The sequence below is a fragment of the Lepidochelys kempii genome, chromosome 4, assembly GCF_965140285.1.
Source record: "Lepidochelys kempii isolate rLepKem1 chromosome 4, rLepKem1.hap1, whole genome shotgun sequence".
Lineage (NCBI taxonomy): Eukaryota > Metazoa > Chordata > Testudines > Cheloniidae > Lepidochelys > Lepidochelys kempii.
This window is the reverse complement of record NC_136383.1, coordinates 57327313-57352806: the sequence shown is the minus strand read 5'-3', so window position 1 is coordinate 57352806 and position 25494 is coordinate 57327313. Positions and strand designations below refer to the sequence as shown.

The 25494-nt window shown below is 41.2% G+C and overlaps 1 protein-coding gene across 7 annotated transcripts in view; it reads left to right on the top strand.

The window, feature by feature from the left end:
* The window catches only part of SH3D19 (SH3 domain containing 19), a 118648-nt gene that overhangs the window by 38921 nt on the left and 54233 nt on the right, over window positions 1-25494 (top strand). For 3 of the 7 annotated variants that reach the window (XM_073341341.2, XM_073341340.2, XM_073341338.2), the window contains exons 3-7: window positions 7153-7193; window positions 19150-19192; window positions 21727-21868; window positions 22102-22306; window positions 23036-24031. In XM_073341341.2, coding sequence (XP_073197442.1) covers window positions 7153-7193; window positions 19150-19192; window positions 21727-21868; window positions 22102-22306; window positions 23036-24031 — 1427 coding nt within the window. Of the gene's footprint in view, window positions 1-7152; window positions 7194-17989; window positions 18031-19149; window positions 19193-21726; window positions 21869-22101; window positions 22307-23035; window positions 24032-25494 lie in introns of those variants that run through there. The other 4 variants (XM_073341343.1, XM_073341339.2, XM_073341345.2 and 1 more) reach the window with 4 other exon arrangements.

Genomic DNA, 25494 nt, shown 5'->3' with positions numbered 1-25494 from the left:
GAGACAGAGAGAAGCAACCAGCTAAATCATGAAAGTTATTTATTGCCAGGTAATAACCATAGGGGAGCCAAACAAAACAGTTATAATATTAAATCTAACCTAAATTTGATTATAAAAGTCAGGTTTACAAAACTATGATCACACAAGCCAAGGTCAGAAGGCTATACCTAGAGAGAGCGAGAGAGCTGGGTTCTCACCACTCCGTGATGCTTGAATTGATTGGGGGTCCTAGGTGGAGGTGGTAGCTGAGGGTCTGGAGTGCTGGAGACAGGCAGAGCCCTCAGCATGATCAGTCAGGAGAAGATGAAGTCACAGTGGAACTGATACAGATTTTGAATCCAGGCATCAGAACACTTACTTGAGCATAGGTGCAAATTTTTGTAGAGAAACAACAGTGGTTCAAGGGAGAACACCAGATTTGTTTGTGAAAACAAGGGAGAATACCAAAGTTGTTTTGTTCAGGCTAGACATGGGAGCTGATCATTCCTGGCTTTGGGTGGTGTTCCTTGCGGGGAGCTCACAATGGAGTTAGGGAGCTTCAGTATTTTGGATACCAATGAAAGATTTATTACTAGAATTGGTCTGATGACTACTGAACTGGGTGGCAAGCATGGGTTCGTTAACATCTGGACCATGCTTCCCTGCTTTTCTGGTCCCAGAGTTCCATGCGGTTCTTGCCTTGGAATCTCTGTTCTCCATTCTGTATGCTAATGGAGAATCCTCCTTGTCCCATCTTCGATGCAAATGAGGCTAGGGGTGTTTCCTTAATCCTGTTTCAGAGTAGCAGCCGTGTTAGTCTGTATTCGCAAAAAGAAAAGGAGTACTAGTGGCACCTTAGAGACTAACCAATTTATTTGAGCATGAGCTTTCGTGAGCTACAGCTCACTTCATCGGACGCATTGGTTAGTCTCTAAGGTGCCACTAGTACTCCTTTTCTTTTTCCTTAATCCGGTCATCCTTATCCCAGGATTTAGGTGTGTCTCCCACTGCCTTTTCATTGCTTTTTGTAAATTTTTCTTCTTATGCAGATTTGGTTCAAGCAGAGGCTGGGGGTGAGGTAGGGAGAGGTCTTTAGTGAGTCAGACAGGCTGAGTACTGTGCCCTGGTTCCCCAAGAACACAGAGCTGCTAGGTAACACTTGTAGATCCAGACCTATTGACTTTCCTGTGTGGGTCTCGTTGTTTATATCTAATCATAATGATTCAAAGCAAAATCCATTCAGCTACTTGTCCCTGGTCTGCACCACAAACTTATGATGGTATAACCACATCGCTCAGGCGGTGGAAAATCCACCCCCCACCTCCGAGCAACACTATTATACCGATTTAACTCCTGGTGGTGCTATGTTGATGGGAGGGCTTCTCCTGTCAACATAGCCACCACCGTTTGGGAGGGAGGAGTGTCTGTGCTAATGGGAGTTCTCCCATCAGCATAGGTAAAGTCTTCACTAAGTGCTACAGCGCTGTAAGTATAGACAAATCCACAGTCTCATCTGAATGCGCAAGGAAATATATGTCAAGATGAAAGTATCGTGTAGTGGCTTCAAGGTGTTTTAGTTTATCCACTAAAATATTTATGAAAACAGTACTACAAGCAATTGGAGTAACGTACCATGCTGTCAGATATAAACGTCATTCCATATCTTTTAGCTACATCAGTAGATCTTGCACAGTCATGTTGCCCTGCCTGTAAACAAAAGCCTCTAAAATCAGTCTAGCATGAAAGAAGGAAGACTTAGACAACTAGCTTGTAAAACTCATAAGGATGGTTCTTTTTCCTTAGTGGTTTTGGTTAAAATTGCAATCTAAGCTTAACAGGGATAAACCCTACTTTGCAGAAGTCACTCTATGTAAAAACATTGTGTAAACATTTTTGTTCTGTAACAATCAAATAAAGGTTTTTTTATGTATTATGAAAAAAAACCCCACAAAACAAACAAACCAACCCCCTCCCCCCAAGAACCTGTGAATAGTATTAAATGGTAAATATTTCCCATCTGTTTTTCTATCTCAAAAATGTTGGCTCTTCCCTTAGGATTTTTTTTAACCTTTTATTTCTTGTCATCTTAGCATCTTGCATGGGCCAAATTTTCCTGTCAGTATCACCTGTAGAACTCAATGAAGTTAATGTGGTTTGTATTTACATGTACACATTTGCACTGTTGTAATTAACTTGACCTAATATTTTTACGCTATCGTTGTCACCATGAATTAATATTTAAAATAGTAGATGTGTATTAGGGTTATTCGGAACAGTAATTTTACACCAGTTTCTAAAGCATCTTGATGTGATCTCAGATTATTCCTTCACAAGGAATGCCCTCTGGAATATCACAGTGATGAGTGCAGTGCAAATACTTTGATCAATAGTATAACTGTGCATCCACTCCTCCTTCTTAGCCTGCTATTAGAAGGGCCAAACTCCAGGAATAACTGAGAGCCCTGCTTATCCAGTAGGAAAATGATTGCTATATTGGAAGGCTCATTCCCTGATCTGGACTTTTAAACTAGATAGGTGTCCAATGCAAAGTGAGTAGTACTGGTATAATACTCCCATAGGCAGATTTTTTTGGGGGGGGCACATGGGGGCATTGACCCCCACCCCCAACTGCAAGCCTCAGGCAGGCAGCCTGCGTGTGCAATGTAATGAGTTCTACAGAGGAGATCAGAGAGTGCAGCTCCCAACTTGCACCCCTGAGGAAGGGGGTCAGAATTTTGTTTATAAGCAGAGTGATTAACAGGTGATTAAGATAAGAAAGGGCTGTTAGGGTGTTTCCTATAAATGATCTGTTCCAAGCTTGGTGAATTGGAAAAGGTAAGTAGCCTAAATGATAAAAAGTAATTGTAGATTTTTCTACAGTTGTTTCAATTATTGTATTTAAGAGGTAATAATAAAGTTACTAATAGCTTTCTTAGAGAAGATAACTGATTTTTTTAGACAAAAGAAATTCAGTAGCTCTAATCTACCTGGATGTCAGCAAGGCATTTGATACAGTTCCACACGAGAAATTTTTAGTTAATTTGGAGAAGATGGGGATTAATGAGAGAACTAAAAGGTGGATAAGGAACTGATTAAAGGGGAGACTGCAACAGGTCATACTGAAAGATGAACTGTCAGGCTGGAGGGAGGTTGCTAGTGGAGTTCCTCAGGGATCAGTCTTGGGACCAATCTTATTTAACATTTTTATTACTGACTTTGGCACAAAAAGTAGGAGTATGTGTTATCTGCAAATTTTATTAGCAAAGTTGGGAAGCATTGCCAATATGGAGGAGGACCAGAATAACATACAAGAAGATCTGGATGACCTTGTAAACTGGAGTAATAGAAATGGGATGAAATTTAATAGTGCAAAGTCATGCATTTTGGGACTAATAATAAGAATTTTTGCTATAAGCTGGAGACTTATCACTTGGAAGTGACAGAGGAGAAGAAAGACTGGGGCCGATTGGTTGATCACAGGATGACTATCATGCGGCAATGAAAAAGGGTAATGTTGTCCTGGAGTGCATCAGGCGAGGTATTTCCAGTAGAGACAGGGAAGTGTTAGTACCATTATGCAAGGCACTGGTGAGACCTCATCTGCAATACTGCATGCAGTTCTGGTCTCCCATGTTTAAGAAAGATGACTTCAAACTGGAACAGGTGCAGAGAAAGACTACTAGGATGATCTGAGGAATGGAAAACCTACTTTGTGAGAGGAGACTTGGTTTGTTTAGCCTAACCAAAAGAAGGCTGAGGGGAGATATGATTGGTCTCTATAAATATATCAGAGGGATAAATAGCAGGAGGGGAGAGGAATTATTTAAATTAAGCACCAATGTGGACCCCACAACAAATGGATGTAAACTGGCCATCAACAAGTTTAGGCTTGAAATTTGGCAAAGATTTCTAACCATCAGAGGAGTGAAGTTCTGGAGCAGCCTCCAGAGGAGAGCGGGGGGGGGGGGGGGGCTAATTGGCTTCAAGACTAAGCTTGATAAGTTTATAGAGGGGATGGTATGACTGGACTGCCTACAATGGCGTGTGGTCCATCGATGACTGTCTGTAGGAAAGATCCCCGACGGCTGGAGATGGAACAATAGATGGAGAGGGCTCTGAGCTACTACAGAGAATTTTTTCCCAGGTATCTGCCTGGTGGGTCTTGCCCACATGCTCAGAGTCTAACTGATTGCCATATTTGGGGCTGGAAAGGAATTTTCCCTGGGTCAGATTGGTAGAGCCCCTGAGGGTTTTCGCCTTCCTCTGCAGAATGGAGAATGGGTCACTTGCAATTTTAAACTAGTGTAAATGGTGAATTTTCTGTAACTTGAAGTCTTTAAAGCATGATTTGAGGACTTCAGTAACTCGGCAAGAGGTTAGGGGTCTATTGCAGGAGTGAGTGGGTGAGGTTCTGTGGCCTGCAAGGTACAGGTCAGACTAGACGATCACAATGGTCCTCTCTGACTTCTGTAAGTGTATCTGAGTAAGAATATACATTGCAATTTTAAACCTAACCAGTGTCCTTTAAGTGACTTACCACAAGATGTCAGATATGTTAGTATTAGAGCTGAGGGGATCTAATATTTAATTTTCTTTCTTGATATTGGAATCAGATACAGTATTCATGTCAGATAATATCTAAGTTATTATCTGCAAAAAAAAAAAAACAACCCAAGAGTTTTCAGTTGCCTAAGTAGCCCCGACATCATGATTAAAGTACCCCACCCTCTCGAAAAATCTGAAATGGCGCTCCTGTGGGCATGCAGGGAATTCCCCCCCCCCCCCCCCGCCAATATAGAAGTCAGGCTACGCCTATGAATACTCCATGGATCTGTCTTGCTTACTGGGTGGTGGCATGGTCAGCCCTAAGTATAGCATATTATAGTGTTTATCCTGGAGATGACAAAGGCATGGATCACCATGGCTACCTTCTTATCTGATATAAAATGGTGAAAAATATATTCTTGGCCACTGAGTCACATTTTTTAGGCAGGACCAGAGAATAGTCTGAGTGGTTCAGTCCTTATGTGTCCTGACAGTGGATTGGTAACAGGATCTGGAGCCTTTAAGTTTTGGGTTCAGAATCAGTCCAGGTCAGTTGTGAGTGAAAGTTGTTACCATCTGATGACTTTAATGGGCTGGATGTAGGAATTGCTGTATTAGATTCTGTGGCCTGCGTTATGCAGGAGACTAGATCATCCTAATGGTCCCTTCTGACCTTAAAATCTAAGAATCTGTGACCAAAGTATGGTTCTGAAATAACCTAAAGCTAGGCACACAAGGAGTACTAAGATAAATAGTGAACAAATGCCCTCAGTTGGAGAACTAGTTAGAGAGAGCTCATTCCGCAAAGTGTTTGCCTCTGCTAACCAACTTGAGCTCTGTTTTGCGTAGACTGAGTGGCTGGATTCAGCTGCTTTTCATCCAGATCACTGCTTTGTCCAGACAATAGGAAATCACAGTCGCTGCCTTTGATGAGAATTGCTAGGTAGATTTACTACCCCATTTGCACTGTCAGATCCACTCAAATAAGTTGTAGTGTGAGGGAGAATCTGAACTGACATTTCTTATACTCAGCCTCACATACATGTTGAAAAGAGCACTGGCGGGATTGAGATTAGCAGGACTCTGCTGGTTAGGGTGTTTGAGAAGGATGAACAGTTGCCCATGACCACATTCTCAGAGACTAGTAGATCTAGGTTAATGTGATTCTGTCTACCCCTGCCACATCACACAGATAAGATGGCTGACTCTTGCTGTCCATAGCGTTGAAGACTTCCAATAGATCCAGGTTTGACCTCTTGGTCTCGAGGGCCACAAATGTGATATCTTTGACCACCATTTAATTAATTTAAAAATACGTTTATTTCAGATTTTCTGCTAACAATTTCTACCTTTTTCTACAACTCAGTATGTAATGATGTCACTTTGAAAGTATTTGAAACATGTAAAGGTGGGTTGAAGTCCTCCAAATATTTTTGAAGTGTTATAAGTAAAAAAAATTATCATCCTGCAATGCAAAATTTGTTTTAAAGGTGGTGTGGCTCCTAAAGTATATAAAAGACCTAATATATCCCTTGTACAGTAAGAATATATTGTATCTTCACAGTATTGTCAATCCCAAGCATTAAAAATAGTGTCTGAGGCCCCCCCAAAATCATGAGATTTTAAAAATAGTAAACATTTAATACTCTTGATTTTCTTTGGTTTTTTTTTTTTTTTAAGCAACCATTACAGCTATATATAATTTTTTATAGTGAAAGCTGGGATTTTGACATAATGACATGACTGCAAGAGATGGGGCTTTAAGAAAAACACCAGATAATGTAAATATAATGATAAAATCATGAGAGTTAATGACATTGATATCAGTATATCCTTCATGATATGTTTTCTCACTTTTTGGCATGTCCAGAGTGGTGTATTAAAAGGACAATTTAATTGGTTTTGTATATGGAATGTTATTTGACGTGTCACTGTAGATCTGGGTTGAGATCTTCATTCCCACTTCAGTCCTGTGTACTGAGGAGAGATAAAAAGCTCAGTTCCAATCGGACTCTGAGGACATCCATGCAAGCCCAGCATAGGTGGTGTGCTAGGAAGGGGCTTGTGATGGGAGATGCTATGTCTAAGCAGGGCTGCAGTGTGCAGTGATGCAGAGTTTCCAGGCAGTGCTGCAGCTCACAGGTAAGCCCAGGAGGCTGCCATGACTTATACAGCCCTGGGAGCCTAAGTTATGCATGGACCTTCTCCAGGACCTGGAATAACCCAGGAATAGGTTGGTGCAAAGGTGGCTTAAAGCAACCATTGAGTAACTTTCTTCTATTGCCTACCTGAATTTCTACTGTAAAATTTCACGGGATCTAGAATCTTGGTGTAGACTATGCTTCTGCTCCAGTAAGTGGCAGGACCGTATTACCAGTCCTCAGCAGTGGCACATTTACTGTGAAACAAACCGTGCGGTTTCTGTAGCCTAACAGATGCGGACAAACATGAACCTTGTATAAAATAGAAAAGCCCTTTTTATTTTTGTAAAAGACAACCAGACACTGTGCTGTGAGTTTGTGTGTGACAATGTACTTTCCACCTGGTACAGAAGCTCTGCATAATGTGAGCTACTTGTCTTTTTCCCTGTGGACTAGTGATGTACTTAATTTTCTTTCTTTTCTTAAGGCAAGGACCCCTGTCATCGATTAGAGCAGCAATCAAGAGAAGTAAGTCTATTTTTCTTCTACTCTTGGGTATCTTAATTTCAAATTCCTGCATCTTCATTTCCAGCAAGTGGTTACTTTTTATGAGAAGATTAAATGACTAAACAAAGGTAAGTTTATAGAATCATTAATCATCTGACAGACTGTAACAGTTTTGGCTTTGCTTCATTTTAAACCAGGGGTGGGCAAACTTTTTGGCCTGAGAGCCACGTTGGGGAATAGAAATTGTATGGCGGGCCATGAATGCTCACAAAATTGGGGTTGGAGTGCAGGAGGGGATGCGGGCTCTGGGGTGGGGCTGAAGATGAGGCATTTGGGGTGTAGGAGGGTGCTCTGGGCTATGACTGAGGGGTCTGGAGAGCAGGAGGGGGATCAGGGCTGCGGCAGGGGGTTGGGGCTGGGGAGAGGCTTGGGGGTGCAGGCTCTGAGCAGTGCTTACCTCAAGTGGCTCCTTTGCGGAGGCAACGGCATGTCCCTTCTCTGGCTCCTATGCGGAGGCACAGCCAGGCAGCTCTGCACACTGCCCCATTCGCAGGCACCACCCCTGCAGCTCCGATTGGCGTGCACAGGAGCTGGAGTGAGGCTGTGCTGCGGCTTCCGGCAGCTGCATGGTGCAGCTCCCGACCCTGCTCCGTGGCTGGAGTGCTGGGCCCCCAACCCTGCGCCCCGGCCGGAGCGGGGCCAAGCCATGTGGTGCAGCCCCTGACCCAGCGCCTTGGCTGGAGTGCCGGAGCGAGGCTGAGCTGCGTGGTGTGGCTTGTGGGCCGGTTTAAAATGACTAGCAGGCCAGAACTGGCCTGTGGGCCATGTTTGCCCACCCCTGTTTTAGACCATGTCTCCCAGTTGCTGCTGAGTTATTTCTTCTTACAGAACACTAGCATTTCTCTTGTCTGTGCATTTGTGCTGTAAACTGTGTATGATTCTGAAGAATCTGGGTGTTAGTTGCCTACTTTAACTTGGTTGGTTGGTTTGAGCATCTTCTTGCTTTCATTGAAGTCAATGGCAAAACTACATTGACTTTAGTGGGAGCTAGGTTTGGACCCTTGAATGTAGTTTCGTTTTGGGGTAGAGATTTTGTTTTTAAGCTTTGTTTGAAAGTCTAGTCTATGCCTCTCCTAACTTGTCTCTTTATCTTCTCTTTCTGTCCTCTTACCCCACCCATGAAATTCTCAGATATTCACTTCAGTTGGAATCATTCAAAATAATGTTTTCATCCCCAAGTTTCATGTTTGTCTTTTGCCTACCATAGCTGGCATTTCAGAAAGCTATCTTCTCTTCAGCTACATGTACACTAGTGTATTTTTTTCCTACTAAACTTCTCCACTGTCGCTATCACTGATCCATCTCCCCCCCAATGCTAGGGATCTCTAGTGTAGACAGGGCATGAGGTGCTCGGCAGTATTGTAAGCTTGTGTTGCTAACTGCTCAGAACAAGTCTTCATGGTGCTTAAAATGCAGCACCTTTTATACGCTGGTGCTATCATCCTTATTCCCATTTTACAAAAGGGAAATTGAGGAACTGAGAGACTGTGGCTCATTTAAGGTCACACAGGAAGTCTACGGGAGCCAGGAACTGAATCCAGATTGTCCAAGCCTCAGTCCTTTGTTTTAGTTACAAAACCATCCACAAAAGCATTACACAATTATGGAGTTTCACAAATCCTAGACGTATTAAGACAGTTATCCACGGGTAGCATGTATAAAGGGCTTGGGGAGGCTAAGCCTCAAAATAAAAAAGGCTGGCCATGCAGGGGGGCAAATGCCGGATGCAGCGTGGGTCACCTCCTACGTTCCTCTCCTGAGCTCTGCCCACTCTGCCCTGAGGCCCCGTCCCCACTCTGCCTCTTCCTCCCACCTGCCTCTGGCGTGGTGCTCTGGCTCTGCTCACACACAGGCATGTCTCCAGGCTGTCGACAGCGTTGCGCTCTGCCAGGCAGGGATCCCAGAGCAGAATGCCAGTAGGGTGGTGTCAGTGCAGCTGCTTTCACTTCCCTGTGCCCCTCGGTGGTGGGGAACTGAATGAGCTGCGCTGCCCTCCCCGCTACAAGGGGAAGTGGTGGTGGTCGTGGACCTTCTGCCTCCCCCAAGCTCCCTAGGCAACCATACCCCTGAGCCGCCCTGCCCCCCTGGCTGCAGCACGGGCCTCTACCAGGGCCTCACAAGGTGTGAGTGGGAGGAAAGGACAGGACTGAGCCCTGGGGGGCATGGTGGGGCAGCAATGAGCCCTGGGAAGGGGGCAGTAAGGAGCCTGGGTGGAGTTGGAGGGGGAGGGAGGTTTGGGGCAGTAAGGAATGCAGGGAGTGTGGGGGGCAGTCAGGAGGGGGGTAAGAGGGGGCAGTGAGGAACCCAGGGAGAGCAATAAGGAGCAAGGGTGGGGGGCAGTGAGGAGCCCTGCAGCAGAGCATAAGGCCTGGGGCCAGGCAGCGGAGCGAGGGTGGGGCTGGGGGGGAGGCTCAGGGTAAAGAGGCCAAGAAGGGGTGGGGCTTAATGGGGGAGGGGGTCACAATCCAGGTGCTGGTATGCCCCCCCCACACTTCTAGGGAGCTTCTGGCACACCATAGCCACACCAAATGTGCCACCTATGGCAATTACATGTATAATTTCTCTCCATGAGAAATCAAGCAAATACAATACGAATAATAAGTAATGATAATATAGTACTAGTATATGATCAGGTGTGTTAAAATATTCAGAGAGACCTATCCCATGATTAAAAAGGGTGAAACAGCCATTATATATTTATGTAGACAGAATATATAAAAACATAGTCACCTGGATGTCAACAATCGTAGTTATCGATAGGCCTGAATGAAAACTCTAGCTCTGACTGCTCCCCAATTCACTCTTAACATTAATTTCAAGAATGTACAGTATCTACTGTAACAATATTTCTTTAAAAAGAAAAGGAGTACTTGTGGCACCTTAGAGACCTCTTTCTTTTTCTGAATCTCAGCATCTGTGGTCTCATTCGCTTCCATTTGCAAGGCCTCATGACAGGTGTCAGCAAAGTTTACAATCTTAGGACAGTGATTGAAATGGATTGAAAGAGGGATTTATCTCTCTCCTTCTCTCTCTGCTTTTAGCAGAGGAGTGGGGGAGTCCTATTTCTCTCCTGCTATCCCTGACTGTAGCCCTAGCTGGGGAGATAAAAACATATAATTTCAAATGGCTAGGTAGCTCAGCAGAATCCCTTCTTCCTGAGATTGATTTCCTTAGTAAAGTTAGGATGTCATGAATTAGAGGACAGAGAGAAATAGTAGTAAGGGGTACAACCCACAATTCCTTCCTCTCCATTACTACTTTTCCTAGCCTTAATAATTGTTCTACCAGCCATGGCTCTATGTATTGTATGCTGTCACGGTTCCTCCCCCACTCTGAACTCTAGGGTACAGATGTGGGGACCTGCATGAAAAAACCTCCTAAGCTTATCTTTACCAGCTTAGGTCAAAACTTCCCCAAGGTACAAAATATTACATCCATTATCCTTGGACTGGCCGCTACCACCACCAAACTAATACTGGTTACTGGGGAAGAGCTGTTTGGACGCGTCCTTCCCCCCAAAATACTTCCCAAAACCTTGCACCCCACTTCCTGGACAAGGTTTGGTAAAAAGCCTCACCAATTTGCCTAGGTGACTACAGACCCAGACCCTTGGATCTTAAGAACAATGAACAATCCTCCCAACACTTGCACCCCCCCTTTCCTGGGAAATGTTGGATAAAAAGCCTCACCAATTTGCATAGGTGACCACAGACCCAAACCCTTGGATCTGAGAACAATGAAAAAGTATTCAGTGTTTTACAAGAAGACTTTTAATAAAAAATAGAAGTAAATAGAAATAAAGAAATCCCCCCTGTAAAATCAGGATGGTAGATATCTTACAGGGTAATTAGATTCAAAAACATAGAGAACCCCTCTAGGCAAAACCTTAAGTTACAAAAAAGATACACAGACAGAAATAGTTATTCTATTCAGCACAATTCTTTTCTCAGCCATTTAAAGAAATCATAATCTAACACATACCTAGCTAGATTACTTACTAAAAGTTCTAAGACTCCATTCCTGGTCTGTCCCCGGCCAAAACGACTACAGACAGACACAGACCCTTTGTTTCTCTCCCTCCTCCCAGCTTTTGAAAGTATCTTGTCTCCTCATTGGTCATTTTGGTCAGGTGCCAGCGAGGTTACCTTTAGCTTCTTAACCCTTTACAGGTGAGAGGAGCTTTCCCCTGGCCAGGAGGGATTTCAAAGGGGTTTACCCTTCCCTTTATATTTATGACATATGCTCAGCACAATGGGGCCCTTATTATGGTTGAGGCCTCCAGACGCTATTATAATACAAACAAAAATAATAATAGAGGACATGGACTATTCAGAGAAATTAAAAATAAACGTGTGATTACCTGAACTGTAAAGCAACATAGGCTAATGAACAGCCAGCCCAATATGTCCTCCAGTTTAAACAAAACAGCTGTCTGAAAATAAGACTTATGTCAGACAAGGAAAAACCCAGACAGACTGGTGAAAGTTTGTAATAATGAGATGGAGGAGAGTGGGGTTCAGGCCTTGGGCAAGGATGGGAAAGTGTACAGGTATAGCAGCGGCTGGCGCTGGAAGATGTTTTATGGCTCATACCACTGATGTCATCCTCTAGGCAAGAATGTGGCTAGAGGTAAGAGAAGCAGTTGTAACTTGTATTGTGGACAGCAGGTTTTATAGCTCATCTTTATTAATATCCTTTCGTGGGTGGGGTGAGGAAGCTGAGTGATTGGCAGCAGCTGCTGGTGGAATGTCCCTGTCTGGACAGGCCCTCCCACAATAGTAGGGCTGTAGCTAAATGAGCCAGAAGCTGACAGTTGCCCTTTTCTTTGTGACAGCAGATGTACAGTTTGTGTTTTAAGCTTTGGCAACTTAGTTTATCTCCTGGAGTAATGTCTGCCATGAAAATTTCTTCACGCTGATTATCTGCAAGCAGTACTTTCTGATTGTATTCCTTTTAGCATTCCTGGTACGCTTCAAGGTTTACCGTCTATACTTCTGCATTAATCTGACTAGCTGGTAGCTAGAAGTGCCTAAGATTTCACTGTCTTTCTTTCACAGATGCACTATTACATTCCAACCGCAATTAACTGAAACACTAGGTTTGACCAAAAGTTGGTTATGCTCCCTGGGGCTGTATTAACTGTCTGACTGAAGAATGCCTCCCACTTGGAGTTTCAGTCCTGCAGAGCAGCTATATTCCACATGACAGAGGCTCCTAAACTCTGCATGAGTGAAGTTTAGGAGTTTATTGAGGTGCTAGCTTCAGCACTCTGGTTTTAAAGAGCTTCATAACAACAAAGCTCCCAGTTATCTGAATCTCTTGTTTTATGAAAATTATCCAGTAAGACCTTTGTGAAATCAGTTTCTCTGTCTGTTTTTTAATTTGCTTTTCAACTTAGCTTTCCCATAATAAGCACTTCTTATGGACACACAACCTTCTCTCTCTCACTCACACACACACACACTCTCACTCTCTCTCTCTACAGTGATGGGGGCCATATAAGTACCTAGACAGATATACAGTGACAAGAATAATTTCTTAGAAATGCCAATGGATTGCATTTTATACTGGGCTGAGAACAAGAATGTCTGACTCGTGGTGTGAAAGCACTATGAGAATCTGCAGTTAGAATGATTAGTACATATCCTTGCTGTTTAAAACAATTAGCATTATTTTAAAATTCATCATACTCACATTGGCTAAGGTTATTGAAAGATTTAATAGACAGAACTCATTTTCTGAAGCTATAATTGCTAGGACTAAAATTGACTAAAAAGAGTCTGAGCTGCACAGTTTAGACCTGGACTTCCCCCAAAGTTTGGGGATGTTCATGTCTGAGGTTTTGGCTTCTCTAATTAAAAATGAAATTAGTTACAATTATAATTATAAATTATCATTAAAATTAGAAATTAGAAATTATAAAAATAGTGGAATCTGCCACTATAAAAAACAAATCAGTGTTTCATATTGGTTTTTTTAATGAAATAAAAAAAAATGGCCAAAACTGCAATTTCCTGGGAATTGAAAAATATGATTGTGATATTTATATTACAGTGGTGTTTGAATAAGACTTTGTATCTCATAGGGATACGGTCAGGCCAGGCATGTATGGCCTGCTACTGGTTCCACGTAACCCAGTACAACCTTCTGCAGGTCAAGTGACTAAACCGGGAATCCCACTTTTCACTGATTGGTGGGAGTAATGCCAGATCTTTGTTGGAATGAAAAACAATATCCACAAGAATAACACCATCTGGTGCTACCACCTTGCAGCTAGCTTTTGGTTTTATGAAGGCTAGGAGAGGAAACCCTACACCCAGTCCACTGTAGAGAAAATATCTGGTGATTGGCATTGCAACTCAGCTTCTTCATGTAGCTCCTGCAGCTGTGCTTGCTTCCAGATATGTTGATCACCAAGCCTTTGTGTCCAGTCGGTACCACCAAGAGGGGGACTTTTTGTCCTAGGGCGAGTATCTGCTTCTTTATTTTCGCTGCATAGGCATATGTGCCAATGTTCCAGGTACAATGATCATACTCTTCAAACTTGCTTGTTGGAATGTGAGGACAATGTGCCCTGGTATGTTAAATGACCTGGAGGAGGTCAGTGATCCAAGAAGGTCTGCTATCATCGATAAAGAGCTGGAGAAGGTTGACACTCTCTCTCTGAAACTAGACTAGCTGACACAAGTTCTCTATGCAAGATGCATTACACGCTCGTCTGGCATAGAAAAAGCAAAGCAGAGTGCTCTGGTCATGGGGTGGTATTTGGAGTCAAAAACTCATTAGCATCCATGTCAAATGTCCCATTGCAACATCAGAATGAATGATATCACTAAGATTATCTGTGACAGGTGTTTTTTGCCAATATCATCAATGTATTTGCCCCAACACTTTCCTCCATTTCTAAAGAGAAGGATTTGTTCTGTAAGTACCTTGATAGCATCATCAGTAAGCTACCATCAGGCAAGGGACTATCTGTTGGGATACTTCAATCTTAGAGTTGGCTCAAATCATGAGATGTGGCTGCTAGGTTCTTGCCACCATGGAGTGGAAAAAATTAATTACAAATGGTGTAGTTCTGTACCGACTGAGGAGCATGCATTACCAACACTTACTTTCAATGCAGTCATCATCGAAAGGTCTTGTTGAGACACTCCAGATCTGGACACTAACACAAACTGGATTTAATGGTTCGTTATAGAAAACACTTGCAGGATGTTCTCCATACTCGCAGTGTTGGATCATATTAAAGAAGTTCTGTATTAAAATCACAAATGAGTTTGATTCCCCATACTTTAAATTCCAGGGTATTACTAATTAAGAGGTCTCTTGGTTTTTGGTACTGTTTCTCTCCCTCTGTGTGAAACTTGCAAGCTGCTAATTGCGTTAGTACATTCTAAGACAGTCTGTTCTCAAAGCAATTCTTTGTAATAACAACTACTCACACAGAGAGAGACTCAAAGCAATACTCTGTAACAACAGAAACAGCACCCAGAGACTCCCCGCCCTTTTGTTGTATTAACAATTGTGATTAAAATAGAGATAGAGGATGTATGTGGATGGATGCTTGGTGTGGATAATAACTGAATGATCAGGGAGGTGCCAGCCTAAGAATCCAGTGTCCATCGGCTGAAGAAGGCATCAAGTGGAAATAACCAGAGGATCCCCGGAGGGCAGACTGGAATCCACCCAACAGCCTCAAGAATGGGAGAACCAAAGAACAAGATAACATCTAGCAGCACGGAGCCGTCAGGAATGTGCTATCTGCTGATTGATTCAGCAACAGCATGATGAAGCAATTCCCATAGACTGGCATAAGAAGAAACTCCTATAAAAATGGACTCTAGAAAGTGAGAACTTTGGGGGTCTGATTCTGCAAACCAACTTCCAGGAGCATCAGATGAGCATCTGACAAGGCCCTGCTCCCTCCTCATGTCCAGGTCACCTGGCCAGTGGCTTGACATGACCAACTCTAAGGCTGGTAACTATGATAACAACCTTGCAGAACCTGTGTGTGTGTGTTTGTATGAATGAATGTATGAATAAATATGAGATTGAATGGAATGTTATAGCTATAACTAACTGCTTACTATGATTCTTTCTGTATTCACAATAAATGTGGTATTTTGCCTTTTCCTCTTTAATAAGATCCTGCTGGTTTTTATTTTATTGGTATAACAGCAGTTTTCATAGTGCAGACTGTGACGCAGACCATGCACACGTATGCTGCAAAGTCGGGCTTTCACTAGAGAAATTCCATCTTACTAAACAAAGCCATTGCACAAAATTAACATCAGAGACCAAGGAAGGTGTCTCCAATTCACTATGAATCTCAGAGAAACTGTCTTTGATTGTCCCTCCCTGAATGCTGATGGAGTATTGAGCGCATTCTGGATGAATATCGTAGCTTTTGGTAAAAAGACAGCACAAAATAAGGACTGGTTTGCAGCATAATTTGAAGAAATGCTCCTAGTCACTGAAATAAAATGCACAGCATACCTTTCCCACAACATGAATTCCTCCTCTTTAACGTCAGAGTGGCCAAGAGTGCATTGCAATGAAAAGCAAGGCAATGTATTCTGCCATACTGGCTCGATTTGTGTGAGAAGATAGATCACCATTCTCAAAGGATGTTTGTACAAGGTATGTATGATGGAATCAAGAAAGCAATAGGTCCTTTATCTTTTGGTTGTATAGAAGACTTCTCCTTTCAAATCTCTTAATAGAGATACCGTAACTGACAGAAGCAATTAGATTAAATGCTAGGTAGAAAATGGGATCACAAACTTTATTCTCGTGAAACTACTGTTTCAAAAGCAGTGCTAAATTTGTTCCCCAGGCTTCTGATTATTGAAGAGCTTGATACAGAACAGCGGTGGCCAAACTTACTGAACCTCTGAGCCGCGTACAATAATCTTCAGAAGTTTGAGCTGCAAGACACGCACAACCTGCCCCGTGGGGCAGTGCCTGCTGGGGCGCAGGGCTAAGGTCTGGAGATCCCCCTCCCCACAGGGCAGAAGCCTCTAGCCCCACCACCCCGCCACAGGGCAGAAACCCCCAGCTCTTCCCCCCACCAAGTCTATTAGGTGGAGAATGGGAGATGAGGTGGGGCTCCACAAGCCACACTTGTGGCTCATGAGCTGCAGTTTGGCCATCTCTGATATAGAACTATCTATAAATGAGCTTAAAAGGGCAATAACCCCTCTAGTATCAGGAAAGGCCACAGGAAAAGATGCAATACCAGCTGAAGTACTGACACAAAGAGGACAGGATGTGCTTAAATATCTGCACAATGTCTTGCTTCCTTAAGGCGAGAGGGAGGGAAGGAAGGAGGTGTACTGCAAGACATGAAGGATGCCAACATCATAACATTGTATAAAAATAAAGGAGACCTGAAGGTTTGTAACCACTACAGAGGAATCACTCTCCTTTGCATTGCTGGCAAGACATTTGCATGGGTCATTCTCAACAGACTGCAAGTTCTTGTTGAACATATATATCCAGAGAGTCAGTGTGGCTTCCATGCAAGATAGCAACTATTGACATGATCTTTGTACTAAGGCAACTGCAAGAGAAGCATTAAAAATAAGGAAAATCTTTCTACATGACCTTAGATTTTACTATGGCTTTCAACCTGCTCAGCAGAAAGAGTCCTTTTCAGTTGCTTGAGATAACTGCTCCTCCTTAGTTTTATTTGATAGTTTCATGAAGGCTACAGTCCCATACCGTGTCGATCAGCCCAACAGCATTGTAATCTGCAGCAGTGTCAAACAAGGATGTGTTTTGGCACCAACAATCTTTGGTATATTTTTTGCTCTGCTGATTCATCAAAATTTCTCATCTAGCACCGAGGGTAGACATCTCCATGCAAGATCAGATGGAAAACTCTTTGACATTGCTTGTTTAAAAGCAAAATTAGAACTTCTTTTTGCCAATAGCTCAGGGCTTGTTTCACTCCAGAAACTTTGCAATAGTTTTGTGTTACCTTGTGATAAATTTGGTCTAACCATTAGTCTAAAGAAGACATTGATTATGGCACAATCCTGAGCATGCTGCTGTATAGTGACCTGGACCATCTATAGAAGGCACGAAAGAAGGCTTAACACTTTCCACACCTGCTGTCTAGTTTGATTTCAAATACAAGTCCCTGATACCAAAGTATTTGAGAAAGCAAAATTGCCAAGTCTAATATTTATTCACTATTCTTAAATAAAGACATTTTTGTTGGTTTGGTATTCTATATTGGATGGATGATAGACACATTGCAAAAGACCTCCTGTATGGAGAACTTAGGAGTTGGGTCAAACCATCAGTGTACAAACCTTATATCCCATCTGTTTATAAAGTAAATAAAACAAGAGTTTATATCAAAACGGACACCAATTAATATATACCTAAAAAGAGCATTCAAACTGTCACTTTTCCCATTTGAAATCAACAGTACAGAGGTCCTTTCTTTCTCAGTTTTCCTGTTCACAATTAAGATGACATTGCCAGGCAATAAGTAAACTCCTATTAAATTCACTGCGAGAATAGAAATTAAAAAGTCAATTAAATTGCTTTTGATTTTTTAAAATAAATTTTATTTTGAACTATGAGGTTTTTTTTAAAAAAAACCCTGAAATCTGCACTATTCTTGTATGACTAACAACACAAATCCAATTAATCTTGTCTATTGTCATATAGGTACCTTGGATTGTTCTTTTTCTTCCTCACACCCTCTTTTTCTACTTTAACCCCTTCTTTTTTTCCTCTAGTACTCATGAATAGTGCACATCAAAAATGCCCCGTGGAAGAGGTATGTCTGTGAAAATACTATGCTGTTCTTTTTCAAGCGGTGCTTTGCTGATTTCAGCTATCAATCTATGATGGCATAATAATGGTGCAATTGTCAGCTTTTTTCACAATAAACTTTACTTCTCCCCAAATCACATTTGCTATGCAAAGATTCAGCTAAGAGTTAATTTTTTTGTTGTTGTTGTTTAACCACATTTTAAAAAGTTAGTGTGGCCTTTAAAAAAAAATTGAATGTAAATATGACAAATACAGGATTAGAGAGTTGAGGATTTAATGAGCTTGTTAAAATCGAAAATGTAGTGGATATAAAAAATAAATGTTGATAACTATTAGCCCAGAAATGGTCTCATTATTTGTGTGAATTAAATGCCTGAGTATTTAAACTCTGATAAATGGACATTGGATTAATTTTTTAATAAGCGATGCTAAGTAAATTTCTCCTGCACACAATTCTATTAAATATGTACCCAATAGATTGAAATAGTTTTTCAGGTAAATATCTTTTGTACTGGATTAGATTTAAAAAAAAATTATTAAACCAAAACCAAAAGTTTGAACTAAAAAACATGTAAGTTTTTTACACAATGTCTAGGAAACAAATCCTCAAAAGATGAGGTTAAGGTTTATTACTCTGTTCTTCATTCATGGAGTGGTGAAAAACAAAAAGGCACAAAAGTATGTGTTAGGATGTGGTGGTCTTGCTTTGATTAATTTTCTTGCTTTTGTTCTTTCACAGCTTTCATGTGATTTTAAGCATAATGATATGTATTTAATATTCTGGTAACAGTTTTGGATTTTTCCTTCTTTTCTCTGCAAGTTGTCTGAACCACACAACTTGCCTTCGGGGGTTCTTGAGCTCCTGTGTATATGTAAATATGTATATTCTGTGTCAATCTCAAAGTATTGCTAAAGAATAGCTTTTAAAATTTTTCTCTTGTGTTAAATATGAATAATTTTTATTTAGATATGGCCATTCTTAGAAATCTGTAGTTTATAATCAAATGCTATGTACAGTCAGTTACATTTATGATAGCTTGCTGAGAATTTTAGTATTATTATCTTTATTTTGTTGCTGTACAAGTCCAGATTAACTTTGTTTTTCTTTCTTTTACTTTAATAGCTTCTCGGGCTTCTTCTCATACCGAACAGCAGAGAGAGAGAAGGTATAACATGGTCTTTTATATTTCAACCACGTCATCCTAATAGTTGGCTTTAGCGTTCATTTTATCTGATCGTGTCAGGATCCTACTTTTGTCCTTTTCTTCTGGTTTTTTTTTTCCTTTCTGATTTTTCTGTGTGAAAACAGTAATGACTGGAACCAAATAAATTAAATACATTTTAAAAATAATGAGATTTGAAGAAGATGAATTTTTTTGGTCTGAAATGTTAATAAAAACTTATGGCCTCCATTTCTAGGTGATCGTTTCAGGTTGAAAATACAAACTTAAATACACACACACACCCCTACAGCTTCTCAGAAAGGGAGTCCCAATTAACCTGTCATAACCTCTGGGTGCTGATATTCTATGCCTTCCTATCCTTTTTTTAAAAGTATCCTTTAAACATATAATTGTGCATTTTCTGATGGCAAACTGACAGAAGAAGCTACCATAGCAAATGGTCCATGTAGCCAGATACCCAGCATTCTGCAATGGCCAAGAAAGACATACAACTCATTAATACAGCAAAACGTTCACCAAGCTTTTCATTCTATGAACAGCTTCACAATAGAGATGTTCTGGATCCTGCCCCCTCCCAACACTGTTTGGGTCTCAAAATATTTTATTATGCAGAATATCTTGAAAGGTTCAACAGAGCACAGCTGTGCAATACTGAATATTGGGGGATACGGAATACATACTTTACTCTTGTAGGCAATTGATTTATACTCGGAAGCATTATCATTATTTATGCTATGGTAGCATTTAGAGTTTGGAATCAGGGATTGGGGCCCCATTGTGCTAAGCATTGTTCACAAATATAACAAAAGGACAGTCTCTGCCCCACAGAGTTTGAGGTTTGATTACCCTTGCTTTAACACTGGTGGGAGATTTTCCTAAAATTCTCCATGTAGACAATCCTTTAGGTATCAAAGAACCAAACCAGGTAAGGCTTTCTAAATCAGCACATTAAATTCCCCCCACCTTCTCCCACTTGTTAGTAGGTAGCCAGCGCAGTGTGGTAACATTTAGTATCATTATTAATGATGTTGAGAACTGTCCACTGCCAACCAGATATTCTGAAAAGTGAATAAACTGTTTATTAAATGTATTTAGGAGGGGCAGCATAAGTGATCCTAGAATCACATGTGAACAACGGCATACACAAAAATAGAGAAAACGGCAGTAATTTGATCCATGTCCATAAATTTGAACAAATTAATTGGTTGGAAACTTTAACCTCTTTTCCTCATGATTTCCTCAGATTTGGTCTTCACTCCAAATTACTCGTAATCTTTGTGAATTTTAAAACTGTGGGATTCAATATGAACAATTCTCCATGAATATTCAATATTCTGTATTCAAACTAAGTATAGTTGTAATTGGTCAGATATATCACATAGTGGTGTTTTTGTTCTCTGATTAGATTAGTACACAAAAACTCCCAGCATGAAAACTCACTTGTGTAGCTTTCAATTGGCTTTCTGTGAGTATTCATGTTAGTTAAAACTCAGTCTTGTAAATAATCATAGGAAATGAATACAAATAGCACGGCTGAAGTAAATTCATTAAAAAAATTAGCCTAAATATTCACAAAAAGTTTGTTGCAGTTTCAGCATGTTCATGCAGTTCAACATGTAATGTGCCACAAAATAAAATAAAAAAATCAATAAATATGAATTAAAAAATCGTGACATGAATGTTGCGATTTGTTTTCTCGCTGGGCTGAACAGGTGAAAAAGTACACATTTAGCCCAATCCTTGCACTATCTGGGCTAAGACATTGTAATTTTAAAAAAAAATCTTAAATTTGTTTTGTTGCCTTGCATTATTTCTAAACAGTAGTTAATAATAATCCTTTGCATTGATTAGTGCCTTTCATCAGAAGATTCCCAAACCACTTTATAGCATTTTACTTATGGGAAAATTGAAACACAAAGACCCCTTCTAGTGAAGTACTTAAGCACATGCAGGGCCGGCTCCAGGCACCAACATTCCAAGCAGGTGCTTCGGGCAGCACTGTGGATGGGGCGGCAGTCCATGTGCCGTCAGGGTGGTGTCTCGTCTTTCCGCGGCAGCGGCAATTTGGCGGCAGCCTCTTTCCTCAGGCTGCTGCAGCGGAAATTCGGCGGCAGCTTTAGTCTGCAGGCTACCGTGGCGGCAATTTGGCGGCAGCTTCTGTCTTCAGACGTCTTGCTTCGGGGCAGCAAAAATGGTAAAGCCGGCCCTGAGCACATGCCTAACTTGAAGTACATGAATAGTCCTGCTGTAGTCAATAGAGTTTCTCTTTTGCTTAGAGGTAGGCATGTACTTAAGTGCTCTGCTGAATGGGGACCCTGAGTGCTTGCTTGACTGGGGCCAGAAAGGTTAAGTGACTCTATGAAATCATACAAGGCATCTTTGCAAAGTCAGGAATAGAACTGGAACTACTAGAAAAGCATATTATTTTAGTGTTTATTTAAATCATTATTGTAAAACTTTCTAGTCAGTCATTCTTTCCCTCTCCTGCACATCACCGTTTTTATGTTTCTTTGCAGACGTCCTGAGATTACAATAGTTGCTGCTGAGCCTCTCAGACCATCCTCCTGGTTTCCAGGTGGAAATGTCACTCCACAGGGATTAGGATTCCCTTCTCCTTCCCAGGCTAACTGGAGGACAAATGAGCTTGTTCCAGCTGAGGTGAGTAGATAATGGACATATTTACCTTACATGTGTAATTCATGTTAATTTTAAAGTGCAAAGAGGAACAATAACAGCACCAGAACTCATTGTCCTCTTAAAAGAGAACTACTCTGGGTTTTTTTGTATTTTTGTTGTACATGTCAGTGTAGCATTTCTGAATTCATGTAGGGTTTTTTTTTTTAATTTTCACATATGGAGACATTAAAATTTTTACCTTTTTTATTTTGTAGCTTCCACCATCTTATGAGCAGGTGATAAAAGAAATTAACCAAGTGCAAGTCAATACAACAAATAATAATAATGCTGCTGCTGCTTCTAGATGCACTGCTACGTCTGCAACACAGACTGACTTTCCAGAGGAAATAATCAGCCATTTGCCAAGAAGTAATGTAAAAAACAACCTACCTACTCTCTGTGAATCTGAAATTGTTCCAGGTAAATGATCTATGGACTTCATATTATCAAAGATTTTACAGATTGTGTTCTGGGTATGCTTTTAAAAATCAATTTAATCCTGTCTACATCCAATAAAAGTATTTCATTTATGTACTAGGTGCTGCTGTGAATTACTGCATTTGCTTCTTACCTCTGATGACCTGATATTCCATTCTGGTCTGGGTCAAAAGTAAAGATGTATTGTTCTTTAATATCACCCTAGGCTATAATGTATTTTTCCATTCTAGCTCCACTGGCAATCCTTTTGGGCCAGAGAATCTGAAAAAAATGAATGGAAAAGCAGGGAGGTTGTAGGTCAGGACTGAGATGTCCGCAAAGCTGGTTGGAGAAGCTGCTGTACTATTCCTTGTTCTAGACAGTGCTGGGAAACCCTCAATGTCATGAAACATTTAAAAAATATTTTTTTTCTTTATTTGATGGATCTTTGAGTATGTTAAAATGAAAGTGCTGCAAGCCAGCAAAGTAATTTTGGACCTATTACTTGTAAATTCTATGCATTTGTGCAAAGATCAATTCCTTTCTGGAGTGTAATGTATTTTTGCCCCCTTGAAAAAGGGAGAATGACAAATGTAACGCAAGAAACCGTGAGTTCTAAGTGGAAATAGTTGGTGGATATTCAGTCAGAATGGTTAGAGAGACCAAATGACAAAGTAAATTTGTGTTTAAAATGTGTCAGAATACAATTTGAAAGCTTCTCTTTTCTGTCAGCAGTGCAAAGTCCTCTCAGACCTCCCAGGCCTCTCTTAAATAGCAACCCTCCAGAAAATGAGGCTCCCTTAGTTGTCTCTGAAGCGTCTGAAGAATGGAAGTGCCAAGAAAATCCCAGTAATGTGACGGGTCCACTGCCAAAACCAAGATCAAAAGGCAATCTCAGACCTGTGGTCAGAGATAGTCAAATCAAATCACAAGACAATCAGGAAGAAGTGAGACAGCCTCGAGCTGAAAGGGAGCCATCTCCAAGTCCGCCAGTGTCCCTCTTCGATAATAGCTTATTGGACAATCACATGGTGATGAACAGTATGAATACAGAAAAAAGCCAAAATAGCATTGGTTCAAGGATCAAAGCTTTTGAATCCCAAGCAAATTCTGATATCTCAGGATTATCAAAGAAACCAGAAATTGCTCCACGGTCGTTTGTCCCAAGACCAACTGTTTCTGCAAAGAAGCCAATAGTAGCTCCAAAACCAGAGCTAGGAGCCAGGAGAGCTTCGGGAGAGTCGGGTTCATGGACAGAAGACACACAAAAAGCTGCATCCAGGAAATGGCATCCTCAACCTCAAGAAGCCGGGAGCAATGTCATAACCAAACCTGAATTGCCAAAGAAACCAAAACCTGGCCTTGTAAAAAGTACTAGTAATAATTTGCTTGATGCAAGGAATGGGTCAGCTTCAGAGAACAATGATAAACACAAGAAATTTCCAATTCCTGCTCCAAGGCCACTCGTTCCCAAAAAGTCTCTTTCTGTAGAAAGTCCTGCCCCACATTCAACCTTACTAAAACCAGTACTCGCTGCTCCCAGTTTCTCGGTAGCTGCCCAAGCACCAGCTTTCAAGTCCCTGAGAGAGTCATCAGCTCCAACGAATCTCTCAACATGTACTTTGCAAAGTCAACCAGTTGGGGAAGGAGATCTCATCAGTTTTGATGATGACGTTTTGCCCCCTAGTTCAGTTAGTGCAGTTCAAGAATGTACCAGTTCTGAAGCAGGTAAGAACAAGTGTAAGGAGATAAATTGCAAACATGGTTAGAAATTTGCATGCACATGATATTGTGTATATCTACAGTGGTATTGGTATATGTGTATGTAAAATTGTATGCTTGTCATTGTATTAAGCTTCATGTGAAATTACATGGACTCAGAGAGCAATATGATTGACCAATAAGGTTCCCAGGCTGTGTAATTCTGAGAACATGCCAGCTGGATTTATAACTTAATAGCTAAAATAGTACACAATAAGCTCAAAACTATACTCCAGATGCCACCTCCAGAATGCATCATGATCCCTTCTCAGGCGCTGGTGACATCTTGCCTTATGCTATCTAATCTATCTAGTACTAGTATCTGAGCACCTGTGGTTCATAGCATCTAGCTCCTGGGTAGTGCAGTAGTATATGTATAGATATTTATTCCCCATTATGTCAGTGAGAGAAGCAGCAGTGTCCATTGTGTTTTGGGAAATCATGACCCAGCATACTAAAACACCATGCACCATGAATGGAGGAAATGAGTGCCATTATCATAGAATAATAGAATTGTAAGACTGGAAGGGACCGTGAGAAGTCATCTAGTCCAGGCCCCTGCACTCATGGCAGGAATAAGTATTATCTAGACCATCCCTGACTGGTGTTTGTCTAACCTGCTCTTAAAAATCTCCAATGATGGAGATTCCACAACCTCCCTAGGCAATCTATTCCAATGTTTAACCACCCTGACAGTTAGGAAGTTTTTCCTAATGTCCAACCTAAACCACCCTTTCTGCAAGTTTAGCCCATTGCTTCTTATCCTATCCTCAGAGGTTAACAAGAACAATTTTTCTTCCTCCTCCATGTAACAACCTTTTATGCACTTGAAAACTGTTACCAGGTTCCCTCTCAGTCTTCTCTTCTCAGACTAAACAAACCCAATTTTTTTTAATCTACTCTCACAGGTCATGTTTTCTGGACCTTTAATTTTGTTGCTCTTTTCTGGACTTTCTCCAGTTTGTCTATATCTTTCCTGAAATGTGTCTCCCAGAACTGGACACAATACTCGAGTTGAGGCCTAATCAGCCTGGAGGCCTAATCAGCGTGGAGTAGAGCAGAAGAATTACTTCTTGGTTCTTGCTTACAACACTCCTGCTCATACATCCCAGAATGATGTTTGCTTTTTTTGCAACAGCATTACACTGTTGACTCATATTTAACTTGTGATCCACTGTGACTCCAGATCCCTTTCCGCAGTACTCCTTTCTAGGCAGTCATTTCCCATTTTGTACATATGTAATTAATTGTTCCTTCTTAAGTGGAATACTTTGTATTTGTCCTTATCGAATTTCATCATTTCAGATCATTTTGAATTTTAATCCTACCTCCAAAACACTTGCAACCCCTCCCAGGTTGGTATCATCTGCAAACTTTATAAGTGTATTCTCTGTGCCATTATCTAAATCACTGATGAAGATATTGAACAG